The sequence below is a fragment of the Oikopleura dioica genome, chromosome 1, assembly GCF_907165135.1.
Source record: "Oikopleura dioica chromosome 1, OKI2018_I68_1.0, whole genome shotgun sequence".
NCBI classification, from domain to species: domain Eukaryota; kingdom Metazoa; phylum Chordata; class Appendicularia; order Copelata; family Oikopleuridae; genus Oikopleura; species Oikopleura dioica.
Window position 1 is genome coordinate 2452080 of NC_137291.1, and position 21044 is coordinate 2473123.

At 38.1% G+C, this 21044-nt stretch overlaps 5 protein-coding genes across 6 annotated transcripts; 1 reads left to right on the plus strand and 4 right to left on the minus strand.

The window, feature by feature from the left end:
* Nucleotides 1-1187: 1187 nt before the first annotated feature.
* Nucleotides 1188-2477, minus strand: LOC145711491 (N-acetyllactosaminide beta-1,3-N-acetylglucosaminyltransferase 4-like). The gene is made up of 2 exons (XM_081789183.1): nt 2322-2477; nt 1188-2279 (listed from the first exon to the last, which is right to left on the minus strand). Exons 1-2 carry the CDS (start codon nt 2454-2456, stop codon nt 1188-1190), a joined length of 1227 nt encoding a protein of 408 aa, XP_081645309.1. The 5' UTR covers nt 2457-2477.
* Nucleotides 2478-2757: 280 nt separating this feature from the next.
* LOC145698460 (uncharacterized) lies at nt 2758-4531 on the minus strand. The gene is made up of 5 exons (XM_081775666.1): nt 4282-4531; nt 3822-4037; nt 3645-3778; nt 3327-3598; nt 2758-3184 (listed from the first exon to the last, which is right to left on the minus strand). Exons 1-5 carry the CDS (start codon nt 4418-4420, stop codon nt 3115-3117), a joined length of 831 nt encoding a protein of 276 aa, XP_081631792.1. The 5' UTR covers nt 4421-4531; the 3' UTR covers nt 2758-3114.
* A 2367-nt stretch (nt 4532-6898) lies between these two features.
* LOC145710320 (uncharacterized) lies at nt 6899-8603 on the minus strand. The gene is made up of 6 exons (XM_081788063.1): nt 8364-8603; nt 8172-8295; nt 7702-7740; nt 7458-7655; nt 7133-7242; nt 6899-7089 (listed from the first exon to the last, which is right to left on the minus strand). The coding sequence occupies exons 1-6, from the start codon at nt 8416-8418 to the stop codon at nt 6965-6967; spliced, it is 651 nt and encodes a 216-aa protein (XP_081644189.1). The 5' UTR covers nt 8419-8603; the 3' UTR covers nt 6899-6964.
* A 5329-nt stretch (nt 8604-13932) lies between these two features.
* LOC145711492 (uncharacterized) lies at nt 13933-14585 on the minus strand. The gene is made up of 3 exons (XM_081789185.1): nt 14479-14585; nt 14168-14432; nt 13933-14127 (listed from the first exon to the last, which is right to left on the minus strand). Exons 1-3 carry the CDS (start codon nt 14583-14585, stop codon nt 13936-13938), a joined length of 564 nt encoding a protein of 187 aa, XP_081645311.1. The 3' UTR covers nt 13933-13935.
* A 335-nt stretch (nt 14586-14920) lies between these two features.
* Nucleotides 14921-15602, plus strand: LOC145711184 (mannose-binding protein C-like). Of its 2 annotated transcripts, XM_081788916.1 has the most exons (3): nt 14921-15204; nt 15271-15333; nt 15375-15602. In XM_081788916.1, the coding sequence occupies exons 1-3, from the start codon at nt 15060-15062 to the stop codon at nt 15575-15577; spliced, it is 411 nt and encodes a 136-aa protein (XP_081645042.1). In that variant the 5' UTR covers nt 14921-15059; the 3' UTR covers nt 15578-15602. The 2 variants fall into 2 exon arrangements, with proteins under 2 accessions (XP_081645042.1, XP_081645041.1); XM_081788915.1 differs by having other exon boundaries at nt 14921-15333.
* The last annotated feature ends 5442 nt before the right edge of the window (nt 15603-21044 follow it).

Below are 21044 nucleotides of genomic sequence, written 5' to 3' on the forward strand. Positions count from 1 at the left end.
GCAGCCTGAAGAAATTCGGCAAAACATTTGAATTCATCATCAAAAAGCGGCTCTTCGCCAAGTTCTGTCATGATGTTCTTGAGCTTTGACATTGGAAGAGCGCCGAGATTGTTTTTGTCAAAGTACTGCACTGCCTCTGAAAACGATAATAAATCAAATTTTCGGAAAAATTACGATTGAGCTGCGATGCAGGATTTTCTGGATGGTTTTCTTTGTGAACAAGCATCATTTTTTGAAACTCTTCAAAATCGATTACTTCGTTTCCATCCTCATCAAAGTCGAGCATCAGCTTCTTAATTTCTTCCTTCGAGGGCGGGTGGCATCCGATTGTCTTCATTACTGTCTCCAGTTCGGAGAGATTTATCGTCCTGAAAATTGTTTATTTAGCAATTTTTTCAGTATTTCAATTGAATTTTTTTATAAAAAATCCAACCTGTCTCCATCATTATCAAAGAGCTCGAATAGGGCCTTTATCTCTTCCTCCTCAGTTGACATCTGTTTCAACTCAATCTCCTTGACTTCACTTTTCTTCCTTGATTTTCTCTTGCCCGCGTCGCTTCTCGAAAGAAGATAATTTAAAAATTGCCAACACATCAATTTTCGTTCTATTTTTGGATCTATTTTTGGAAATGGAAGAGTAACTAAATGAGGAGAGGAGATGGTTGAAACTCATCAGCCACGAATCGATAGCGGTGATTATTTTCCAAAGAGCTTTTTGATGCTTTTATTAGTCAGAAGGGAAGCTCAATTTTCCGTTACTGAAGGGAACACAATTTAAAGATTTTTTATTCATTATATACAGACAGACACTTCTCTTTAAAAATTCATTTATGGCGCATACGGTCTGAACCCCCTGGCTAACATTGTCCAAGATTGAACAGCATCGCCAGATTCTTTAGCGAGGAAGAAACTTAGATTATTTTCGAGGTGAGCGATCCTTAAAAAAATATTTAACTCAAATAACGAAATGAGACTTACTCTTTTTCTGAGCATTCAGCATCACTCACTGCCAGTCTGAACATCTCCCTCATCAATTCTGGGTCTGTATACTTGTGAGCAACAGAGAGTCCTCGCAACAGACAAGGATTGTCAACCACAATTCCTTGCGGATTCAGCCCAGAGCAGATGCCAGCCGACCTCTTCAACTTTTCCCTGAAAACATCGAAAGAAAGAACAAATACTGTAACTCACTGTTTTCCCGCATTTTGAATCAAATCTCCGACGTAAACATCATCCATCGGAAGCACTTGAGTCCTTTCAATCGCATTTTCCATCGCTAAAGCGAGATTTCGCGTTGTTACGTAAGCAGCGCCAGAGAAATAAGAACTGAACTCGTCAGCATCGTACATTTGCTCCGGCATGAAATATTTTGAAGAAGTATCGCGAATCGGAAGGGCGCCTTTTTTTAGACAACCTATTCCTTCAACGGAGCGTTGAGAGCTTCTGATCGCAGCGATTTCGCGAGCGAAATTTTGGGGGACTTTTTTGGATTGAGAAATTGAAGAATATGAAGCGGACATGGTTACGCGACGGCTTCGCTCTCTAAATTCTTTCTCATTTTCAACCCTTTTTAAAAGAATATCATCATCGCCTTTGAACACATAATCCACATTCTTACACGACTTCTCAATAAACCTCAAGAACGCAATGTCCTTGAATGGCAAATTATAAAGCGACTCTTGAAAATCCAACAGCAAAATATCTCCCTTCTCTAGAATTTCATCCGACAAATCAACCTCTTCTTCTGCTTGGGCGATGAGGAAAACCACCTTGATTCTGTAATGCAGCCAGTTCCATATTTCTGGTTGGAGCCAGGTATCGCGAAGAGCTTGACGCATTTGAGAGGATCTTGGCAGCGATTTTATTCCGAAAATTATCGTTTCGTCTTCGCAAGGGAGTGGAGAGATGAGAGCTTCTGGTTGTCGATCGGGGTCGAATTTGAACAGTTTGTTCAAATGAGAGAACATCCCTGTATAAACGCAATTTCGTTCATTATTCAATCTCCTCTGTCCCCTCAAATCCGGATAAAGACTTTCAACTTCCGAGACATTCAGCGTATTCTCTTTGTCCCAACCATCGCAATTTCTCCTGTACATCACCCAAGAATTAAACTCCGCCGAAACAACATCTGGGCCCTTCCGGAGCTCGAAAAATCCCAGCTCATTTTCGATGACTTCCGAGACTCCGTTGCACTCGTCTTTTTCAGCGCAAGCGAGTTTTGCTGATTCAAGAGACGAAAAACGGAAACATTCGATCGTTACCGGATCTTTGATGCAGTTCTAGATACTGTTAGAAAAAAGCTTTTTCTCAAAAGAACTTACTGATATCGTCACTCCTTCGTGAAAAACCCAAAACTGTAATTCGTTGCTCCCGTCTTGTTCGTCCGGGGATGTGACATACAGTAGTAGCAGCAAATACAGACAGTAATTCAATCTCTTTGTCAATAAAGCCTCCATTTTTCAGCCCCAATTTCTCTTTTTTTTAATTTCTCTTCATAATGCTTTTAGGGTTAATTTATATCAATGATATATAAAATATTTTTACCATGATATTTTGATTGCTTATTCTTTAGGATAGCCGGTTTATCGTGAGAACGAGACATCGAGATTCGACAAAGATAACGATAGCAATATGCGTGTTCCGCAAAAAATATTGATGTCCTGGGAAAAACTTCTATAGAAAAAATATTTTCAAGAAAGGGAATTATAATTTCTGAGTTTTTTTAAAGAAACAAACAAATTTTTGATATTTTGAAATTTTTATTTCATTCATTTTGTGTCAAGCAGGCCAATACTCGATCATATTTTTTAGGTTCCAATAAGTATTGTTTTTTGTACAAGCTGTTATTTTATTTTTCAAGAAATTTGACAAAATGAAAATCTCCCCCGAGGAAATTTTATTTTTTCAAATTTTTGAAACAGCAGTTATTTCGATTTTTTCGAAAGTTGATCGCAGCAATATTTGCCGCCTTTCGTTTTTTTTCACTCATTTTCAGAGAGAAAAGCAGTAGGTAAAATTGGTATGAGTAGTGAGATGAGTTTTTCGTACAATCGTTACTTCTTCTTGTCGGAGAGGAAACTTTTTTTCGGTAAATACAGTTGTTTGGAGAATTTTCTAGCAGGAGCTGTCCGCGCTGGCGGCTTTTCCGGAGCAGCATTGTTGAGTGGCGGGATTGATTTTGACGCTAGAATAAGGATTTATTCATTGTTAATCGGAAAAAGGGCGATGGGGAAAATAAGGGTATCATAACGATATTTCTGTAAAAAATGTAAAATTTCAAACGAGAACCGACTTATTGATCTTATTTGCGATTTTCATCAACTTACAACGGATTGCCATTTCCTCCGCAGCATTGATGCTCAACTCCGACGCCTCGGACACTTGAGGCGCTGCTATCATCAGAGCTGAATCCTCCAGCACCGCCGGCACCAGCGCCGCCCCCGCTGACACAAGATTCGTTCTCGTCAAATCCGTTGAACCATTGTCCGGAACCGGTCTGGGCAAATTCTCGAGCGGCAAACATTTGATTGGCAAAAGCCAAGTCGCAGTTGAATAGCGAGGCTTTGCAGCTGTTTTCTGGTTCTTTCGTGTAGATCGACTTGAGGAGATGTTAAAAATGAAGTCGAGAAGAGTTGAGTCAGTACCTTATTTCGTCGCTTGTAGACCCATCTGTAGCTTTCATCTTCGTTGTTACAGTCTTCTCCGTAAGCTGCAGTTGCGCAGCTGAGGCAGACCTTGTATTGATGACAGGCAGTATCCAAGGAATCGATGGGTTTTCCTTAAAATTTTATTATCAAAAAATGATAATAAAAAAATCTTACCTTTTCCGATTTCGCTCATGTCCTTCCCAGTCAACTGGTGGCAGAAGCAGCCGTAAGCCCAAAAATCTGCGGCGTTGAAGCTCTCCTTTTTCTTGAGACCGTTGATGTTCCAGACCTTGCCGGCGATGGTGGCGAGATCGCCATAAGTGGAAGGGATGTCGACTTTGTCCTCACGGGGCTTTTTGTCTTTTCCCTTGCCCTTCTTTCGGCGGCGAGCTGAAGAAAATTAGATAAATGAAGAATGAACCGAAATGGTCTGTTAAATTCATTTTTTAGAATTGCTATTTTTTGATTTAACGGAGTGATACCCTTATTTCCAATCAATATATATATATAAAATCCTAGGAATTTGATTCATATTCTTTTTTTATTGTCCTTAGATCAAAATGAGAAGAAAAAATAAGGGTGTCACTTCATTAATTTTCAAAAATAGTTAATAAAAAAGTAGATAGGCTCTTACCTAAAGGAGAATCTTCTGGAAGCTCGGGAAAGGGTTCAAAAGTTTCGCAGTCAACTCTAACTCTTCCGGAGTAGCATTCCTCATCATCTAGAATCTGAGCATGGGCAGCTGCGGCGAGAAAAACTGTCGAAACTTTCATTTTTATCGGTTTTTTTTTCAATCGAAACCCTTTTTCGTTCGTCGGCGATCTCTAGAAAATGATCGTAACTTATTTCTTGTCTTTTGTATCAAAGACTTATGGCCAGAAAACCGGCGCCTGGGAGATTTTATATCACTCGCGTATGTTTTGAGTCCAATCGTGAATTCGTATGCGGCGCCAGCAAGCTCCGATGAAGAAAAAATTGAACACGATGAGCACGAGCTGTGTTGTGTTAAATAAAGATTTCATGAATGATTTGACATCATTATCATCATCATATCGCGCGATGACAACGTTCACGGAAATTCGTAAGAGGTGATAAGATAGTGAGTTTTAGAGGCATTGCTCAATGAGTCAAGTTTTGATTATCTCGGCCCGAGATTCTTGATTTTTGTCGATCTTTTTTCAAATTCTTCAGGCTTAAGGGTGTCATCAACGATTTTGGGCATATTTTCATTCACTTTTTCCGCACCCTCCCTTAAGATTTTTGATCTTTTTTTATGCTCATTAGTAGAATTCAACCTTTGAATGTCTGTTCCTGGCGTCATTTGGACGCTCTTCTGCGGTTGCTGTGTTCAGTTCGACGACCAGATTTCATCCGTTACTACTCTTGAGCAGATGATGACCTGCTTTTCTGAGCGAGCTCTGAAGAAATCAACCTCTTTTTGGGCGTCGCCTGATTTGGAGAAAGACGAGCACTTTCTCTGCGAAAAAAGATCTTGACCAAAAAAATGCACTTCCATGAATTGGTTGAGTCCAGAAATACGCAGAAGCTTGTTCTCGATGATAGCTTATTTTAGTAGCATATTCGGGAAATAGCGTTTTATTTCTTGAACAAAACGTAATCGTAGTCCACGGACAACGTTTATGAAACAAAATAAATCAAAGAGCATTCTCGTAAACGTACTACACGACACTGATTTGATTCAATTTTAGAAAAATGCTCAGTCGACAGGAATCAAAGTGGGGAATGCGATCTTGCTACATTTTGAGCTACATTTGATAGGGGATAAACCGCTGTAAGTCGACATTTCTGATTTTAGCCCGACATGATTTTTCGTTGATTTGGTTCGTCTATGCCGCGGTTTTCAATTGTTTTAAGAAAAATTATTTTTTTAAAATTAAAAAAAAATTATTTTTAAAAAATTATTTCAAAAAAATCATATTTTTAAGAAATTATTTATTTTTTTTTTCTTTCATTCTTCAGAAAAAGTGAACTGTTTGTCCAGCTGACGTTTCCAAAAAGCAGATCCAATTTCCGTCATTTAATTTTTAATTCGATTTCGAATTTGTTGATGCTCTCTACAGGGCGGGGGTCGATTCTCGCAAAAAAATAACCTGATCGCGGCGAGGTTTTGGATTCAACATTGCAACCTCATGGCTTTAGATAATCTTTAGTCGAAATCGAATTTGACCAAAATTGAGTTCCAGGAAGACGACTTTTTAAAAAAAGTTTGTTGATAGCCTAATTCGCACGAGAGACACGTTCGAAAACGTGGAATAAGTTTGCAGAAATTGGTAATTACGATAATTTATTTGTTGAAAATCGACCGGTTTTCATTTTGAGCGTTTTATTCGATCTCCTGCTGTGAGCCAAGTGTTTGAGAAAATATTGCCTTTTCGCTTTTTCGCGCGCTCTAGAAATTCTTCTCTCTCGGCAGTGTGGTTCTTGTAGTTTTTGAGTCGGCGGTCTTTTTCTATCGTTCTTTTTCCGAGCTTCTTTGACGAAAAAATTGAAATAAAAAGAAACCATAAGTAAGATTTAAGTTTTTTCTATATTTACTTTTTTCTTCCTAATGAATGCGAAATTAATTTATCTAACAATTTATCTATTGGATAAAGTTCAAGGCCGCGTTTGGTTAGGGTTCTCTTTTAGTGCTTCCATTCGACATATCATATATGATACATATGTATGTTCAATGGCGCACTTTTTTTAAGGTGGGCCAAGTTATTTCTCCCACTTTTTCATTACCTGGACAATCATATATATTTAGAGTCAGCTAAAAAAATCTCGAAACTTGACCTTTTTTCTTTCTCGACCCTAGCCGGCTAGAGCAAAATTTCAAACGCATTATTCGAGCTCTCTCAGTTATCATTATATAGCCACCACATGTGTAATATCTTGAAGGCGGTAAAGAGGTCTCTCAAAGAAGGGGTACTCATTAATTATTGTCTACCTGTGGCTCGAGAAATGAATGATTGAAAATTTGAAAAAGGCGCCATACAGTACTGTATGGCCCATACATTAAATATTTTTTAGAAAAAAATTACATTGATGAACGATTATTATCTTGTATCGATTAAATAATTTGTTTTTAACCATTATATGGAGAATACCAAATTTCAAGTACAATTTTTGAGTCGCCAATAAGATTGCTGTATTACTACCAGCAAATCAAAATGCTTTCCGTAAAAACCAGATCAAAAATAAATTCATTCTTTGCTATTATTTCCATATTTTGGTTTCACTCAAAAACTTAAATTATAATAAATTTAACCGAAATTTTATAAACTGAGGAACTGTGTTTGTTGCTCGTCTTACTTTTAAAGCCCGTTCCTAGCACGAATAAATTGCTGCTCTTTTCCAGTGATAAAATTGCCCCTTCCATCGGTGAAAAACAAGATTGGCGGTTGCTTCGGCTCCTCGAAGTAGAAATCCTTCTCGACGGCTTAAAAATTGCTGTTTGGTATTGAAACACTTTTGGATTTAACCTTTTATTTTCTGAAAATAGTCGGATTGATTCTCGCTGAGCTGGCTTCCGATGAAACTCTTTGAGCGTTTGATTGATGATTTTGTTGCGGAGGATTTTCGTGTGTATGCACTAGAATTAAGAGTAAATAATGGACAAGATGTGATTTGGTAACTGGTCGAATACAGTGTTCTCATTGGCCGAAAGCTTGAAACTAACATCTGATTGGCTTGTTGCTCAAATTCGAGCCTGGGCTAAAAACAAGTTTCTGATTGGCCGATCGGACAAATTCAGAGAATGGATTGGCCGAAAGTACAAAAACTCGATTTTGATTGGCCAATTCAAACCTCTGAGTAAATTGCCGCCTCATATTGTATTCATCCGAATCCATGGAGCTCTTCGACGTCACTGGAGAATAGTTTTCTTCTTCCAAATCATCATCGCTTTCCAAATCGTAAAGCCCATTCAGTAGCTGGCCCATTTTTTCGTTCTTTGCATCTTGCTGGAGAAGCACTTTTGTCAGCTCTATTGAAGTCCTTGCTTCGCTGAAAAAAGAGTGTTTTAAGAAAAAGAAAGAATTTTTGAACTTACTGTGTGTTTTTTCTTCCGTGAAATTTCTGCATGAAATTTCTGAAAAAAAAAGTTATCATTTAAATAACGAGAAACCCTATTGATGTTCAACTTTACTACACGAGCACGATATTTTAACACGATAAATACACGCGTAAATTTCGTGGCGCTGGTTATGTTATTTTCGGGTTCGGCAAGTGTGGCGGTGGCGAGTGTCGTTTTTGGGCTAAACAGATGCAAACTATTTGCCAAACGGATTCTACAAAATTGGGTTTATTTTCAATACGCGTTGGATGGCCATCCACGTACTTTTTTATGAAATCGGCATGTTCACCAACTAATCGAGTGAAAACAACACTTCATAAAGAGTAAATCTAGCAAGACTTCTACTATTTTGGCGTTCTGGGGGGACGTAGTCTATGTGACACATAGATTGGGTTATTTAACAATTTATGACGAAAATTATTTCCCATTTTTAGAAGCCATCTTACCTAACATCGCGGCGATAAGTTTCGGCAAATGTCGAATCGATAACAGGTTCTTTCTTCCGGCCCGAGCTCGGTCGAGATAAAGTGACGGCATGTTTTACTGCTTGAACGCGAGTCCATTTTGAGCCTAATCAAATCGCTATCTCGCAATTTGCGATTTTTCTACTCAAAATGTCGAAATGAGTCATTGCTTACCGAGCTTGTTAATTTCCGCCTGGTGGCGCCCTGCATCTCTTCTCTGTCTTTTCATTGGCTGTCAAACGAAGCAGGCTAAAAAGGAAATAGGGATTTTGAAGCCCAAGCCTGGCCTGGTATCGGCTGTTTTGGACGTCGTGAATCGCCATTTGGGTTGAGTAAATGTCTCTAAGAGCGGATTTTCGCCTGGTTGAATCTCGCTCGAACGCATTTCCAGTAATTTCCTTTTCTTGGTTATCTTCGATACAGGGGTCTGGATTTTGGCCAAAAATGAAAAGCGAAAGCGAAGCGAAAGCGAAAATTTTTCAAAAATTTTAAGCGAAAGCGAAGCGAAGCGAATCAAAATTTCGTGAGCGAAAGCGAAGCGAAGCGAAAAATTTTTCTAAAAAGCGAAAAAAAGCGAAAATTTTCCGGAAATATTTAACCTTTGAGAAAGTGTCCATTTCAAGTATGGTTTCATTTTTATTACTTTTTGGACGGTGGTCTCAGTTTGCCCGCGTCGCCGTTTACCCAAGTCGCCGTCTCCCAAAATCGTCGTTTACCTTACTTTGGGGAACGGAGATCTTGGGCAAACGGCGATGAGAATATATTTATATAGATTGATAATTAAACATTGTTTGGCTTCTCAAGCGTCAATCTTGGCCTCATCAATGCCAATCCTGGCTTCACATATTTCAATCATGTCTTCTTCAATTTCATTAAAATTTTATCAATGATGTCTTATCCATCGTCAAGTCTGCTTTCAACATTTTCAATTCTGGCTTTACCGACTTCAATCATGGCTTTTCCAATCTCAATCCCGGGTTTATCGACGTCAATTACGACTTCTCCAACGTCAATCGTGGCTTCTCCAATTAATCTAATCTTGAATAAGCCATGATCGACAACTGAGAAGCCGGAACTTACGTCTGAGAGGCTAGGATTGAAATAAGTGACGCCCGGATCGGTGTTGCCGGGATTGATGTGAAGCCGGGATCGATGCTGGAGATGCCAAGATTGATATTTAACCAACCAGGATCGACGTCTGAAAAGCAAGGATCGAAGTTTTGAAGCCGGGATTGAAGATGGTGATGTCAGGATTGATTGTGGAGAGGCCAATATATGAAATTATAAGATCAATCAATTTAAATTATAATACATCGCCGTTTGTCCCATTCGCCGATTCCTCAAGTTGGGCAAACAGAGATCTTGGGCAAGCGGAGACCACTCCATTCGGACTTCCGCTCCGATTTTTCAAATTGCAAATTTTCTAAGGTTAGTGAGCTGAAGAGGCTGTGTGGCTCAGCTCAGGTCAATCATTTCTAAATATTGACTGCCTTGCTCAGATTAATTGAATGAATTTGAAGAGTCAGCTCAGCTCAATGATTTTTTTGGGAAGGACAGCTGAGCTCCTGGGCTCGGCAACCTGAGTACAGGGTCAGGGTCAGGGTCAGGGTTAGAAAAAATTTTCTTGATATTTACTCAGGTACTCAGGTCAGGGTTTCTCACTCAGTCAGGTACTCAGGGTACTCAGTCAGGCCTGCTCAGACTCAGGAACTCAGGTCAGGGTCAGGTGCCTGACTCAGGCCAAAACTCAGGGTTTTTCCACACATCAATTTCATTCTTCGCAGATAACATATAACCTTTAATCACAAAATCGCCAATAAGATGGAAAATCACTGTATTTTGACCCCCTTGACGTTGCAAATTGACTCTTTTTTGTGTTTTTTTCGCTTACTCAGGCCCTGTGTGAGCAACTCAGGCCTGTCTTTTAACTCAGGTCAGGGTCAGGCTCAGGGCTTTTTTTCTCGGGCCTCGATTTTACTCAGGCACACAGGTCAGGGCCTGTGTACTCAGTACTCAGGGACCTGACTCAGGGTTTTACTCAGGTCAGATTGCCGAGCCCAGCTGAGCTCAGCGCATCTCACAATATTGGCTACTTTGAAAACAGTAAAATTTCTCTCAGCACAGCTTTTGCAAGTGCCAGCTGAGCTCATTCAGCAAAATTTCCACTTGAGTTTAAGCTAAAGCTAAGCAAAAAAGGCGAAATTTTCAACTCCTGGAAAGAATTCTTTTGAGCGAAATTTTCGCGAAAATTTTTAGTAAAAAGCGAAAGCGAAGCGAAGCGAATTGAAATTACAAAAGCGAAAGCGAAGCGAAGTGAATTCGCTTCGCTTCGCTTCGCTTCGCTCATGAGCGAATTCGCAAAGCGAATCCAGACCCCTGTTCGATATAAAAGTCCATGATTTCTTATTTCGAATTCTCAAAATCCTGAAAATCAAAAAAAAATTTTTTTTGAATTCCTTCCTAAAAAGCTCAAAACGACCATTTTTCTCTTCCAATCTCCCGGATACCGGTATTCTCTGAAGAAAGAAAAAAGATCTGAGAAAGAAAAACCAAGTGCCTTAGCTCTAGAGAGGTGTTTCTGAGTTTGCTTCAGCTGCGTTTCAAGTTGCCAGAAACTCCCGCTTCGTTTCATCTTCTTAAGTTTTCTGTAAATAAAAAAACAAAATCTCGACTTCTTCGCTGTCAGAAGATTATTTTTTCTTGCCTCCCAGTTTTTATACTGTTTCTGAACTAGAGTTTATTTTTTCATGTACTTGAGTGGCGAATTTGACATCCTTAATTCGCGCTTATCTTTTCTCAAGAGAGTATGATTATTTACTCGAAAAAATCATAAATTTTTATTTTTCGTAAAAACAAAATTCGAAATTTAATAACAAAATAAAATTTTTAATACAAAAAATAAAAATTTTTTATAAAAAAAATTTGAGAATTTTTAAAAATTTTTGAGCATAAAATTTTTCTTTTTTGGCGAGTTTCAAAATACCTCAAAATTTCTCTTCTTGAAAATATTTTTAAACAAGCGACTAATCGATCATGAAGCGTTCAAAAGTTCGACTTCATTCAAGTGCAAAACTAACAAATTAACCGTTTTACACAAAGCAAGCTGAATAGTGATCACATGGCGACCGATTGTAATTCGCCTCCGGTATTTGACAGGAAATAGGAAATAGAGCTTCTTTTCAAAGTTTTTATTTTGCGTGATACGGTATTATCTTTTCGATTTGCGTCATTTTTGATGAGTTTCAAAATTCATTTAGCTAAAATTATGAAATTGAATTCGCAAAGTGTATTGATTTTCGAGCTGAAGCAAGAACACGGGCTTTATATAATATATGATAAGCCAAATACAGCAATCTTATTGGCTGCCGAAAAATTCAGTTAATGGCTTGCCACATTTTTCCTCTTTGATCCCGAAGCGATCCCTAAATTGTATAATCAACAAATCTCCGGCAAAAAGCGTTCGTCATTGACCAAAACAAGATTCAAAAGCAAAATGTTAAAAGATTTTTTCTTCAGTTTTTCTCTTTTTGCAACATTTTTCTTTCCACTTTTATGGGTGGCCTTGAAATCAAACAGAGAAACCTTTACCTCAGCGAAAATTGAAGACATAGAAGACATAGAAGAACTACCTCCTGCAAAGAATATTCTGCTCTTGACTGGTTATCGAACTGGATCGTCCTTTTTGGCGGAGATTTTTAACCACAACGAAAACATTTTTTATGAACGGTTTCTTTTCTATGATTTTTATTCGAAAGCAGCGATAACGTAGTTCACAATCGAAATTAACAGCCCAAGTACACCTGCAATGAAGGTGATCCACACTCGTTTCTCCATCTTTTCGAGAACTTCTTCCGTCTCCAACCCGTCTTTTTCGTCTTCTTGTTTTTCGACAATGAGTACAATGTCGATGAAACCGTAGACAACTTGGAGCACGATGCTCAAAGCTGCCAAGGACATTTTCAAAAGCATTGGGTAGTCCTCGCAGTAGTACACAGTTCTTTCTGAAATTATAAATTAGACCAATTAACGAGTGTCTTTTCCCCTGACTTACGTTGACTTGCCAAAGTAGCTCGACATTCTTCACCGGACAGATCATGGTCACAGATTCGCCCGCAGAATGTGTACTTCTCGATTTCATTCCTGAATTAATCCCCTGAAATATGATTCGATATTGATGAAACATACTTGAGCATGATGAAATTTCCAACAACGAGGGCTGAATTCAAAGCAGCAGTGTTGAAAGCATTCATTTTTCTTGCTGTTTTTTGGCTTTCCTCGCTGAAAATTTAGATATTTATCGAAAAAAAATCATAAATTTATCAATTAAATTATAACTTTTTTAACCATCATCTTCGTTTTCGTACCTCTCATCGTCCTTTGTAGCCTCAGTTTGAGCAACAGAAGGAGTAGGTTGTTGAATCTCCTTCCCGGGATTAATACTCTTTGCTCTTTTTGTTACTGCCATTCTGAGCGAAAATTTTCTCTAGCCCGGGCTCACGATCGGTCACTTTTACTTATGATTCATAAGTTATGAACCTTATGTTAAAGGATCATCCGCAGTCGTAAATTCCGCGAAAGCCGTCTTTCACATAGACTCATTGTTGGATACTTTATTACGGAAGTAAAATGGAAACTTAGCAGCCATATAGCTTTATTGGTAATTGCGCCGTTTATTTACAGTAGATTTCAGTTTAAAGAAAATTTTTCTAAAAAAAAGAAACCGAGTTTGAAGCTTTTTGAGCCTGATCATATTGTTTTGGGGACAAGAAAGTATCGTGAAAAACGACATGAAGAAGAATGGGCTTCTTTCATTTTGGATCTTTTTCGGTGTAATTTAACCGACCCAGGATTAAGATATGATGATGGTCGGATAGGAATGGAATCGATTCTCAGAGAAACAAGGGTTAGGGTTAAGGAAGCTTTTCTTAACCCGTTACCGCGCGGGAGGCGTAAAAATGCCTTCTCGCCAATAAGTACGCAGTATTTCGAGCCTCGGGGCGTGTCGAAGCCGCGAAATTTCTACGCGCTCGGCAACGGGTTAACCCGTTTTTGTATCTGATTTTTTGGTCCCTTTTGAAAGTCTTCTACGATAAACCAAATGCGCTCAAATCAAGCGATCTGAAAGAAAAATCATCTGAAGAGGCCCTGACGAAATTCTGCCAGAAAAACGTGCGAGTGATAAAAACCATTCAAGATGGCGACATTGGAGTGATTTTACGAGAAGCAGAGAGGCGTGAAGTGGATTTGAGGGTCATTCTCTACTTCCGGTAACGATTTGTTAAATAAGCAGTTTGCAGATTATTATTTTTAGCGATCCAAGGCCCGTTTATTTGAGCCGGTTGAGGATTGCCGCCGCGGCGTCTCTTTTCTACAACATCAAAATTTTTTGTGAACGTAAACTCGAGCAGTTAGAATTTCTGAAAGAAAATACTCATCTTCATTCAAGGCTGAAAATCGTCAAATTTGAAGATTTTGCGATGAAGCCAAAACAACAGACAAAAGCGATCTACGATTTTTTGAAGCTAGAATTTCCGATTTCCGTTGAAAAGTGGCTGGTAGAGCATACGACTCAATCGGATGAAGATACTTTTGGGACATCGAGAAACTCGGCTGAAATTATTTCGAAATGGAAAAGTGAAATAACGCAGGAGCAGAAAATTCCGATTGATTTTATCTGTGCGGATTATTTAACTGAGCTCAAATACGACATCTGACACAGAAAATAACTGAAATTGATGTTATTCTGTTATTCAAGTCGAAAAGCTTTGAAATTTCTTCGCAATTTTTCAGTTTTTCTTCTGCAAGATCGGAGTTCCTCGACAAACTCCCGCTCATTGAAGAATTTATGCTCAACGAGGCTCTCGGGAAGAGCTTGGCTTGGTTCGAAAGTTGCCTTCTTCTTTTTTCCTCTTCCCAAAGTCTGGTTGTTCACTTGTGTCTAGAGAAAAATCAGCCCCTTTCTATACTTTTCGACGAACCTTGACGGGTGGCAGAAGCATTATTTTTCCATCGCAATTGACGTTGTAACCGATTTTTCGGAGCGTAATTGACATGTATTGAAACTCCTTTTTTGCCTTTGAAATTTGATCTTTGATCATTTTATGCCGGTAGAAATCATCCAAGCATTTGAAGTAGAGTCGGCAGGAGTTGCAGAAGAACTGGGTCTCCTTGATGTCCACGACATAGCGAAGCCGAGCGGGGCACGTGATTCGCCAGCTGTAGGTTGGGATTTTTGTTAAAGAGCTTGAAAGACCCGTTAAAGGATGATATTTTATCCTACAAAACTTACCAGGGAACAATCTTTTGCAATCCGGAAAACTCCTTTCTATCTACTGTCGACGCCCCGTAGGATCGAATCGTTCTTGCTGTTCTAGTAGATCTTGCCGAAACGCTCATTTTTTCTCTTTTAGAGAAAAAGAAAAGATCGCGTTGGTTTTATACCTTCTATCATTTTGATATTGGCTATCTTGTTTGTCTTTGTAAGTTGTTTTTCGCGCCGCGTGAAACTGTCAAATAACGACACTTCTTCTTGATCCAACAATCCAGGATCCTCCAAAATTTTGCAGGCAAGCTCTAGAATGATTCTCTGTTGACCAATTATTTTTGAAAGCATAACTAGTTGATAAATATGAGCGAAGGGGGCTCTAAGAAATTAATAGTTTTATGAATGGCATCTAAAATGGTTAAAGTTGAATTTTTGGTCAATTTTGGAAGTTTTGATGCCCTTTAGTTTTCTGTGTCGCTTTGCTTTGTGGTGGTCTCATAGCATTTTTGACTCAGAGCAAAGGGGACAGAAGCGTTAATGTTTACGAAATAACGACAACATCTACGAATACATTCACATTTACAACATCAACAACTTCAACGACGATGACGACAACACAGACAACAACGACATCAACGACCCCGACAACAACGATAAACTACAAGAAATGTGTTTCCTTCGCTATGACTGGTGGCGACTATGAGCGAGTCGACCATGAAACCGCGCAGTCGAGATGCGAAGACATTGGGGGTTATCTTTCATTCTTTTTGACTCAAGACGAGCTTGACCACTTCAACAACGAGCGCGAAACTTTAGGCAGAAAAGAATGGCTAGGAATTGTAAAGAATCAAACTACACAAGTCTGGCAAACTGTAACAGGTTATAAATACTGTTGGGTTAAGTTTTGATGTAGTCTTTAGGGATTAACAACACGATATTCGATTGGACGACCAACGAGCCAAACAATGTCGGTGGAGTTGAAAATTGCATTGAGCGATACACTTATGGAACTTGGAATGATGAGCCTTGCAACCAACTTGAAACATTTTCGTGTCGACTTGAAGAACTGGTCCCGGATCACCTGAATTGTTCTACTGATTATTTCTTGGCGAACGGCAATTAAATTAGTCAAAAATTAATTTAGTCAAAAATCAGTTGTGTGGAAAATCAAGATGAAAAAAAAAATTCGATAATCTTATCTGAAAAAGTTTTTTTTTTGTTCACGTTTTTTTATCAATAATCTTGTGTTAATATCTACGATTCAATTATATCTGATAGCAACTTCTTTTATTCTCTTTGTCATAGATATAAACTTGTCTAACTGACGAGTGAGAAATAGTCCGACCTTCATGTTACATTCACGTAGTTCTTTGATGTTTGGAACATCAAGCTGTTGATCAAATAAGCCCACTCTCAAAGTTCTTTCTGTACGCTCACGATCAATTTTAAAAATTCTTTTGAGTCCCCTTTGAAGACATGGTTTTTATCTGGCATTGACGATAATCAATCAGACCAGAGTTAAAGCAGAACGAGTTATGCTCAGAGTATCTAAAATATATAGCAGTATATAACTGCAGACTTTCTTGAGAATAAAAAGAACTGCTGAAGTTCGTGCTCTCTATTTAAAAACAAAATAATCCATGTGAAAATTGTTACCTTACTCATTTGACCGGCAACGGATCATTCTAAGTCCGACAACCTTTTACGTTGACTTTTCACAACGTAAAAAAGTGATTGACAAGCAGTGACATAATTTCATGGCATAATTGATGGCATCTCTTTATTACAAACAAAATATCAATTGCCATGATGAACGTCACAAATCTTGTACTGATTACCCCGCTTTCCTAAAAGTCCTACTAGCTAAATCTGACTAATGCGAACCGGTATTTGAGAGCGGCAAAGATCTTAAACTGACAACTTTTGAAAGGTTGACATGAACAGCTTCAAAATAACAAGTCAAGAACGCAATGTGTTCACAAATTACTCGTTTCTCATCTTGACTCATATAGACCGACTTTTTGATGTAGAAAGACCTTTGAATGGTAAGTGTCTTTTGAATATGAAATTAGTGCTTTATTAACAAGCAAGCAGAAATAATGAAAAATACAGGTCAGTAAAATAAAAAGGAATCATAAGCATGGTGCATTCTTGGTAATTTTAGGAGCTCTACTATAACGAGTAAGGTCTGACAATTTTCTTGGGGCAGAAGTTATAATCGCGAAGGCTTATTTTCTCCCCAGTTTCACGCAGTATTGGAAGAATCTTTGCCTGTCATCTTGGTAGCGAAATTTTCCTCGGGTTTGAAGCTCGTTTGCTAGTCGAATGCAGGTAAAGTTGATCTGGTTGTTTCTTGTCGATCTAAAGATTTGTTATTAGACTTTATTTATTAAAGTTTTTCGAAAAAAATGAAAAAAAAAATTTTGTACCTTATTAATTCTTGAATGTCCATTTCTATCGCTCCATATTCAATTCTAGGAAAACATTCTGCAGAATGACTGAAGAAGATGAAAATAGATGAAATAATGGCCGTGAAATTCATCGTTCTGTTCGTGGATGTCGTTGTTCATAAACTGTTCAATATGAGGAGAACGAGACGCTCAGGAAGCTTTTATGGGCTTGGTCGAAAAAGGTGGCACTCTTGGATACGGCGTCCCTACAGCACCTCGGAACGCGCCACGGCAGCATTTTTCTGATCTGCCTGAGCAATTAAGTATAATCATCGCTGATAACTATCGATGGAAAAAGTGAACTCTATCTTTTGATATTTCTGGCGGAGAACAAAGATTTTTGTAATAAGCGTTAGAAATGTTAAAAATTGATCTGATCGAACACATGTGAACATGGTTTATCATACCATATTTAAGATAAGTATCAGATATACTAAACTTTCCGAATATTATTATTAAAGTTACTTACTTGTAACTAATGATATTTTGAATGTTATTACAATATTTATAAGAGATGCGGTAAAAAGATTTTATTTTCGACAAATCTATAAATACGACTCATATATTCAATTTTGATTATGAATCAGAAACAATATCGTCGGACATTTTTTTTGAGAATTCTATACCAAGCGTCATTTAGTTCTTGATAACAATTTTCTTTTTTTAAAACGATGAATGTGTCCCATAAAGAACAGATCTGCCATGACGACATGAATTATACCTTTCATTGGGTTTACAATGTAAACTTTACATTCTACACTTTACAAGAAAGTATTTTCCATTATTTTTTATCACCGAAGAATATGAACAATAGCATTTTATTCATAGGCCTTTCAATCGTGTATAAGCAAAGTTGGGTTGTCGTTCGGAGATACCGAAGTTTAGTTCCGCATAAAAATAAGACACTTTGTCTATCTGAATTGAATCAGTACTCTGAGTCAAGAATGAATTGTTGGTGGCGATCATAACTGGACGTTTTCGTCTGACGTATCTTCTTACGTATTTTTCTTACGTTTTACTGTACGTATTTTCAACAAGCCCATTCGTAATTTTCAGCACCTCGATCAGACGTGTCAGAAATGATTCTTCTTGACCTATGGATGGAAAGAGACCTAGTCGTAAATAGACGGGAGAGGAAGTTCTTTTTGAATTGACGATGAAATTGGATATTTTTGAATAAAAAATAATCTTCTTGAGCAGTCAGCCTTGACGACCAATTCTCTTAGGGGCACCGGCGAACGAGGATCATAATTAATTTAATTGAAGGCGATAATTTATCGCCACAGGATAGACTGCTGGATGCTCCGGACTCATTCCAAAAGAGCAACCCTCATTATTTTCTTCAGCATGAGATTCTTCTTCTACGATTGGATCAACTCTTGTGACATCGCTAAATGTCAAGGGCGGATAGACTCGTCCAACTTGTCGCTAACGGGATTAGGTAACCGATGACTATATTTTTAACGAAAGGATAAGATTCTGAGACCTTTTCGATGATGGAAAATGAACTTTGTAATTCAAAAAGTGATGGATCATTTCATCCCAAATGGCGCCTTGGAAATCATTTGATCTTATTTCTTCAGAAATATAATTTTGCCTGGCCAGACTCAGTACGACTCATCAAAGAACTTTGAATATAGTGTTCGCCTAGGACCCCGAATGAAGTGCTGAAATGGGAAGTCTGTGCCGACTCGGTTCAATAACGCTACGAAGACGCCTCAAAGTAATCAAGAAATAGGAAGAAAACAATAAAATACTTTTTGATCAGTAGATCAATGATGCTTACGAATGGGCTCAAATAAAACTAATCGCAAGTTTTTTTATTTTCGCCGTCGTTTCTGATGCTTTATGCATTTGTTAGAAGAAGAATATGGTTCTTTACTACTATTTTGTATATGACGATTTATGAATGAGTATTCAACCGTTTTGAGTTCAGCACTACTTATACACGAGTAGTCTGAACTTTGTCGACTTTCGAAATGCACACTGGTCTCTTTTGCAAATATTTGTTCTTTCACTTTCCTTCAAAGAAATCAGATTTCAATGAATCCACTCAATCTTAGTCTCATTATGATTATTCTTTGAATTTTGGATTTTCATTTTTCTATTATTTTATCATATATAATTCGAAAAGATATACGACGAATATTTGAATGTATAATCGAATCATCTTTTATATAAAAATATGATGAAGTAATTGATATTAACCTTTTTGTCAGGGTAAATAACTTCCTCTGAGAAATTTTTCAAAATAAAAAATAATCTTTATGGTCCCGGAATCTGAGGAAAAATTATCCAAAATAAGCCCAAATGGTTTTTTTCTGACCCAATAATGTCCTTTTTCTCTTTCTGTACTGTCTGAAAACTCAAAAAATATCAAGTCAAAACTGGCAAGTAATCTACTGCAGCTGGATCTTCTTGACTCATTTCGTGCCTTCCGCATTTCTGCGAATTGCTTGCTCTGGGCTTATCTCGACCTCACTAACTGACTCTTCCAACAAACTCAAATTCCATTTCAAACTACGATTAGACGCAAGCAAAGTCAGAAAAATAACTTTTTGTAAATGTCAAGAGAGCCACAAAGATGCACAACAACTTTCAGCGGATTGAAATATCTCGGATCGGTCGAAATTCTCCAGAGTTTAGTGAGGGTTTCGAATCAATTGAGGAGCGATATATGTAGCTATGCAGTGAACAAGATTCTTCAACGATACAATCGATCAAACTTCTGGCAGAATCATACGGACACGCAAGTTTCGCAAGTAGAAAACTTTGTTGGAAGATCTCCCATAAACCCTTGGCTCCAGCAAATTTGTGATATCCACGTAAGTAAAAAGGAGTTTTTTAATTAATTAACATGGGCAAGAAACCTCCAAGAAAACCGATTTTTGGGGACTTATCCGATTTTGGCCCAATCCAATTTCTCTAAAAAATCTTGCAGTGGAATCAAGGAAGACCTTCAACTAACTCTCTTCTTCAGATTTCGCCTGACAGAATAATCGTCAATGCGAATGACGGAAGATTCGTCACTAGAATATTTGAACACCCACTCGTCAACACCTCCATCGCTGCGAGGGATATTGGGGATCCAAATTTATGGTTCTACGTTTTTAAAACTATAGACGCTGGCGACCGAATTCCAAAGCGGCATTTATATCTATTCGAATGCACAGATTTTCTTCAAGCTTCGAAGCTTCACAATGTCAGCATTGATCGTTTCACTCGCCCTCCCCGACCTCCTGGAACTTCCTTTCATCCACTTTCAAAAAACCTTTCCCACTCACAGTCCAAATCGCCTCAAAATTCTCAAAGCCCCTCGATGGGAAATAGTTATTCAAGGTTCACTTGACAGATCTGATTATCGTTTAAATTATTGCCTGTACATACCTTTTCAATACATCAATTCATGCAAACGAACTTGCCTAATATTCCCGTCACTCATCTGGCAGCTACATATCTATCACCGAGACCAGAGAAAACCATTTATTTCGGCTCTACTAGCTTGAAACACGCCTTTAATACATCGCTAGTCAGCCGATTAGCCGACAAGAGTAAGCCGACTCGTTTTTTTGATGTGGCGCTGAAAAGAATAAGTTCAGTTTCAATTCTCAACAACGAGCAAATCATACAAGAACAAACTGTTTTTTCTGATCAACAAAGTTGCTGAAGAGAAGACTAGAATCAATCAAAAATATTATGAGAATATATTTTCTGGTGAGTTAGGGTTAGACTTATAAATGAGCAGTAGCACGATGAAAGAAAATATTTTTATATTAATTTAATTTTTTTAATTTTAAAAAAGTCCAAGATCCTTATTTCTTCCCTGATCATCACCAGCGAAGCGCAAAACGGCGGATTTTCTGTGAGCAATGAAGCCAGAGTCATTTACAATTACGGTATTCCAGAAGTTTTTACTCATTCCTTTAACTTTTTTGAAGCAAAATCGCATCAAGAATTCTGTGGATTGGCGCACTGTCGCGACTGCTTGACATTGCTGCGAAAGGAGAGCCAAATCTATGGATCTGAAGCGTTGCAACGGCAAGGCTACTGGACTTGCACTGTCATCTGGCTCTGGAACGACTGCTGCCCGAAATGGGCCGAGACTGTAGTTCAAATGCTCTGATACATTCTTTTTCAATT

Excerpts from the sequence above, each read along its gene's own strand:
- LOC145710320 (XM_081788063.1), bottom strand. The coding sequence starts at position 8,418 with ATGAAAAGACAGAGAAGAGATGCAGGGCGCCACCAGGCGGAAATTAAC. Across the intron at positions 8,296-8,363 it reads GGCGGAAATTAACAAGCTCG|GCTCAAAATGGACTCGCGTT; the intron begins GTAAGCAATGAC and ends CGATTTGATTAG. Across the intron at positions 7,243-7,457 it reads AGGCGGCAATTTACTCAGAG|TGCATACACACGAAAATCCT; the intron begins GTTTGAATTGGC and ends TCTTAATTCTAG.
- LOC145711184 (XM_081788915.1), top strand. The coding sequence starts at position 15,060 with ATGACGACAACACAGACAACAACGACATCAACGACCCCGACAACAACG. Across the intron at positions 15,334-15,374 it reads AGTCTGGCAAACTGTAACAG|GGATTAACAACACGATATTC; the intron begins GTTATAAATACT and ends TGTAGTCTTTAG.
- LOC145711491 (XM_081789183.1), bottom strand. The coding sequence starts at position 2,456 with ATGGAGGCTTTATTGACAAAGAGATTGAATTACTGTCTGTATTTGCTG. Across the intron at positions 2,280-2,321 it reads ACGAAGGAGTGACGATATCA|AACTGCATCAAAGATCCGGT; the intron begins GTAAGTTCTTTT and ends AACAGTATCTAG.
- LOC145698460 (XM_081775666.1), bottom strand. The coding sequence starts at position 4,420 with ATGAAAGTTTCGACAGTTTTTCTCGCCGCAGCTGCCCATGCTCAGATT. Across the intron at positions 4,038-4,281 it reads TCCAGAAGATTCTCCTTTAG|CTCGCCGCCGAAAGAAGGGC; the intron begins GTAAGAGCCTAT and ends AATTTTCTTCAG. Across the intron at positions 3,779-3,821 it reads CATGAGCGAAATCGGAAAAG|GAAAACCCATCGATTCCTTG; the intron begins GTAAGATTTTTT and ends TAAAATTTTAAG.
- LOC145711492 (XM_081789185.1), bottom strand. The coding sequence starts at position 14,585 with ATGAGCGTTTCGGCAAGATCTACTAGAACAGCAAGAACGATTCGATCC. Across the intron at positions 14,433-14,478 it reads TTGCAAAAGATTGTTCCCTG|CTCTTTAACAAAAATCCCAA; the intron begins GTAAGTTTTGTA and ends GGGTCTTTCAAG. Across the intron at positions 14,128-14,167 it reads TGCTTCTGCCACCCGTCAAG|ACACAAGTGAACAACCAGAC; the intron begins GTTCGTCGAAAA and ends ATTTTTCTCTAG.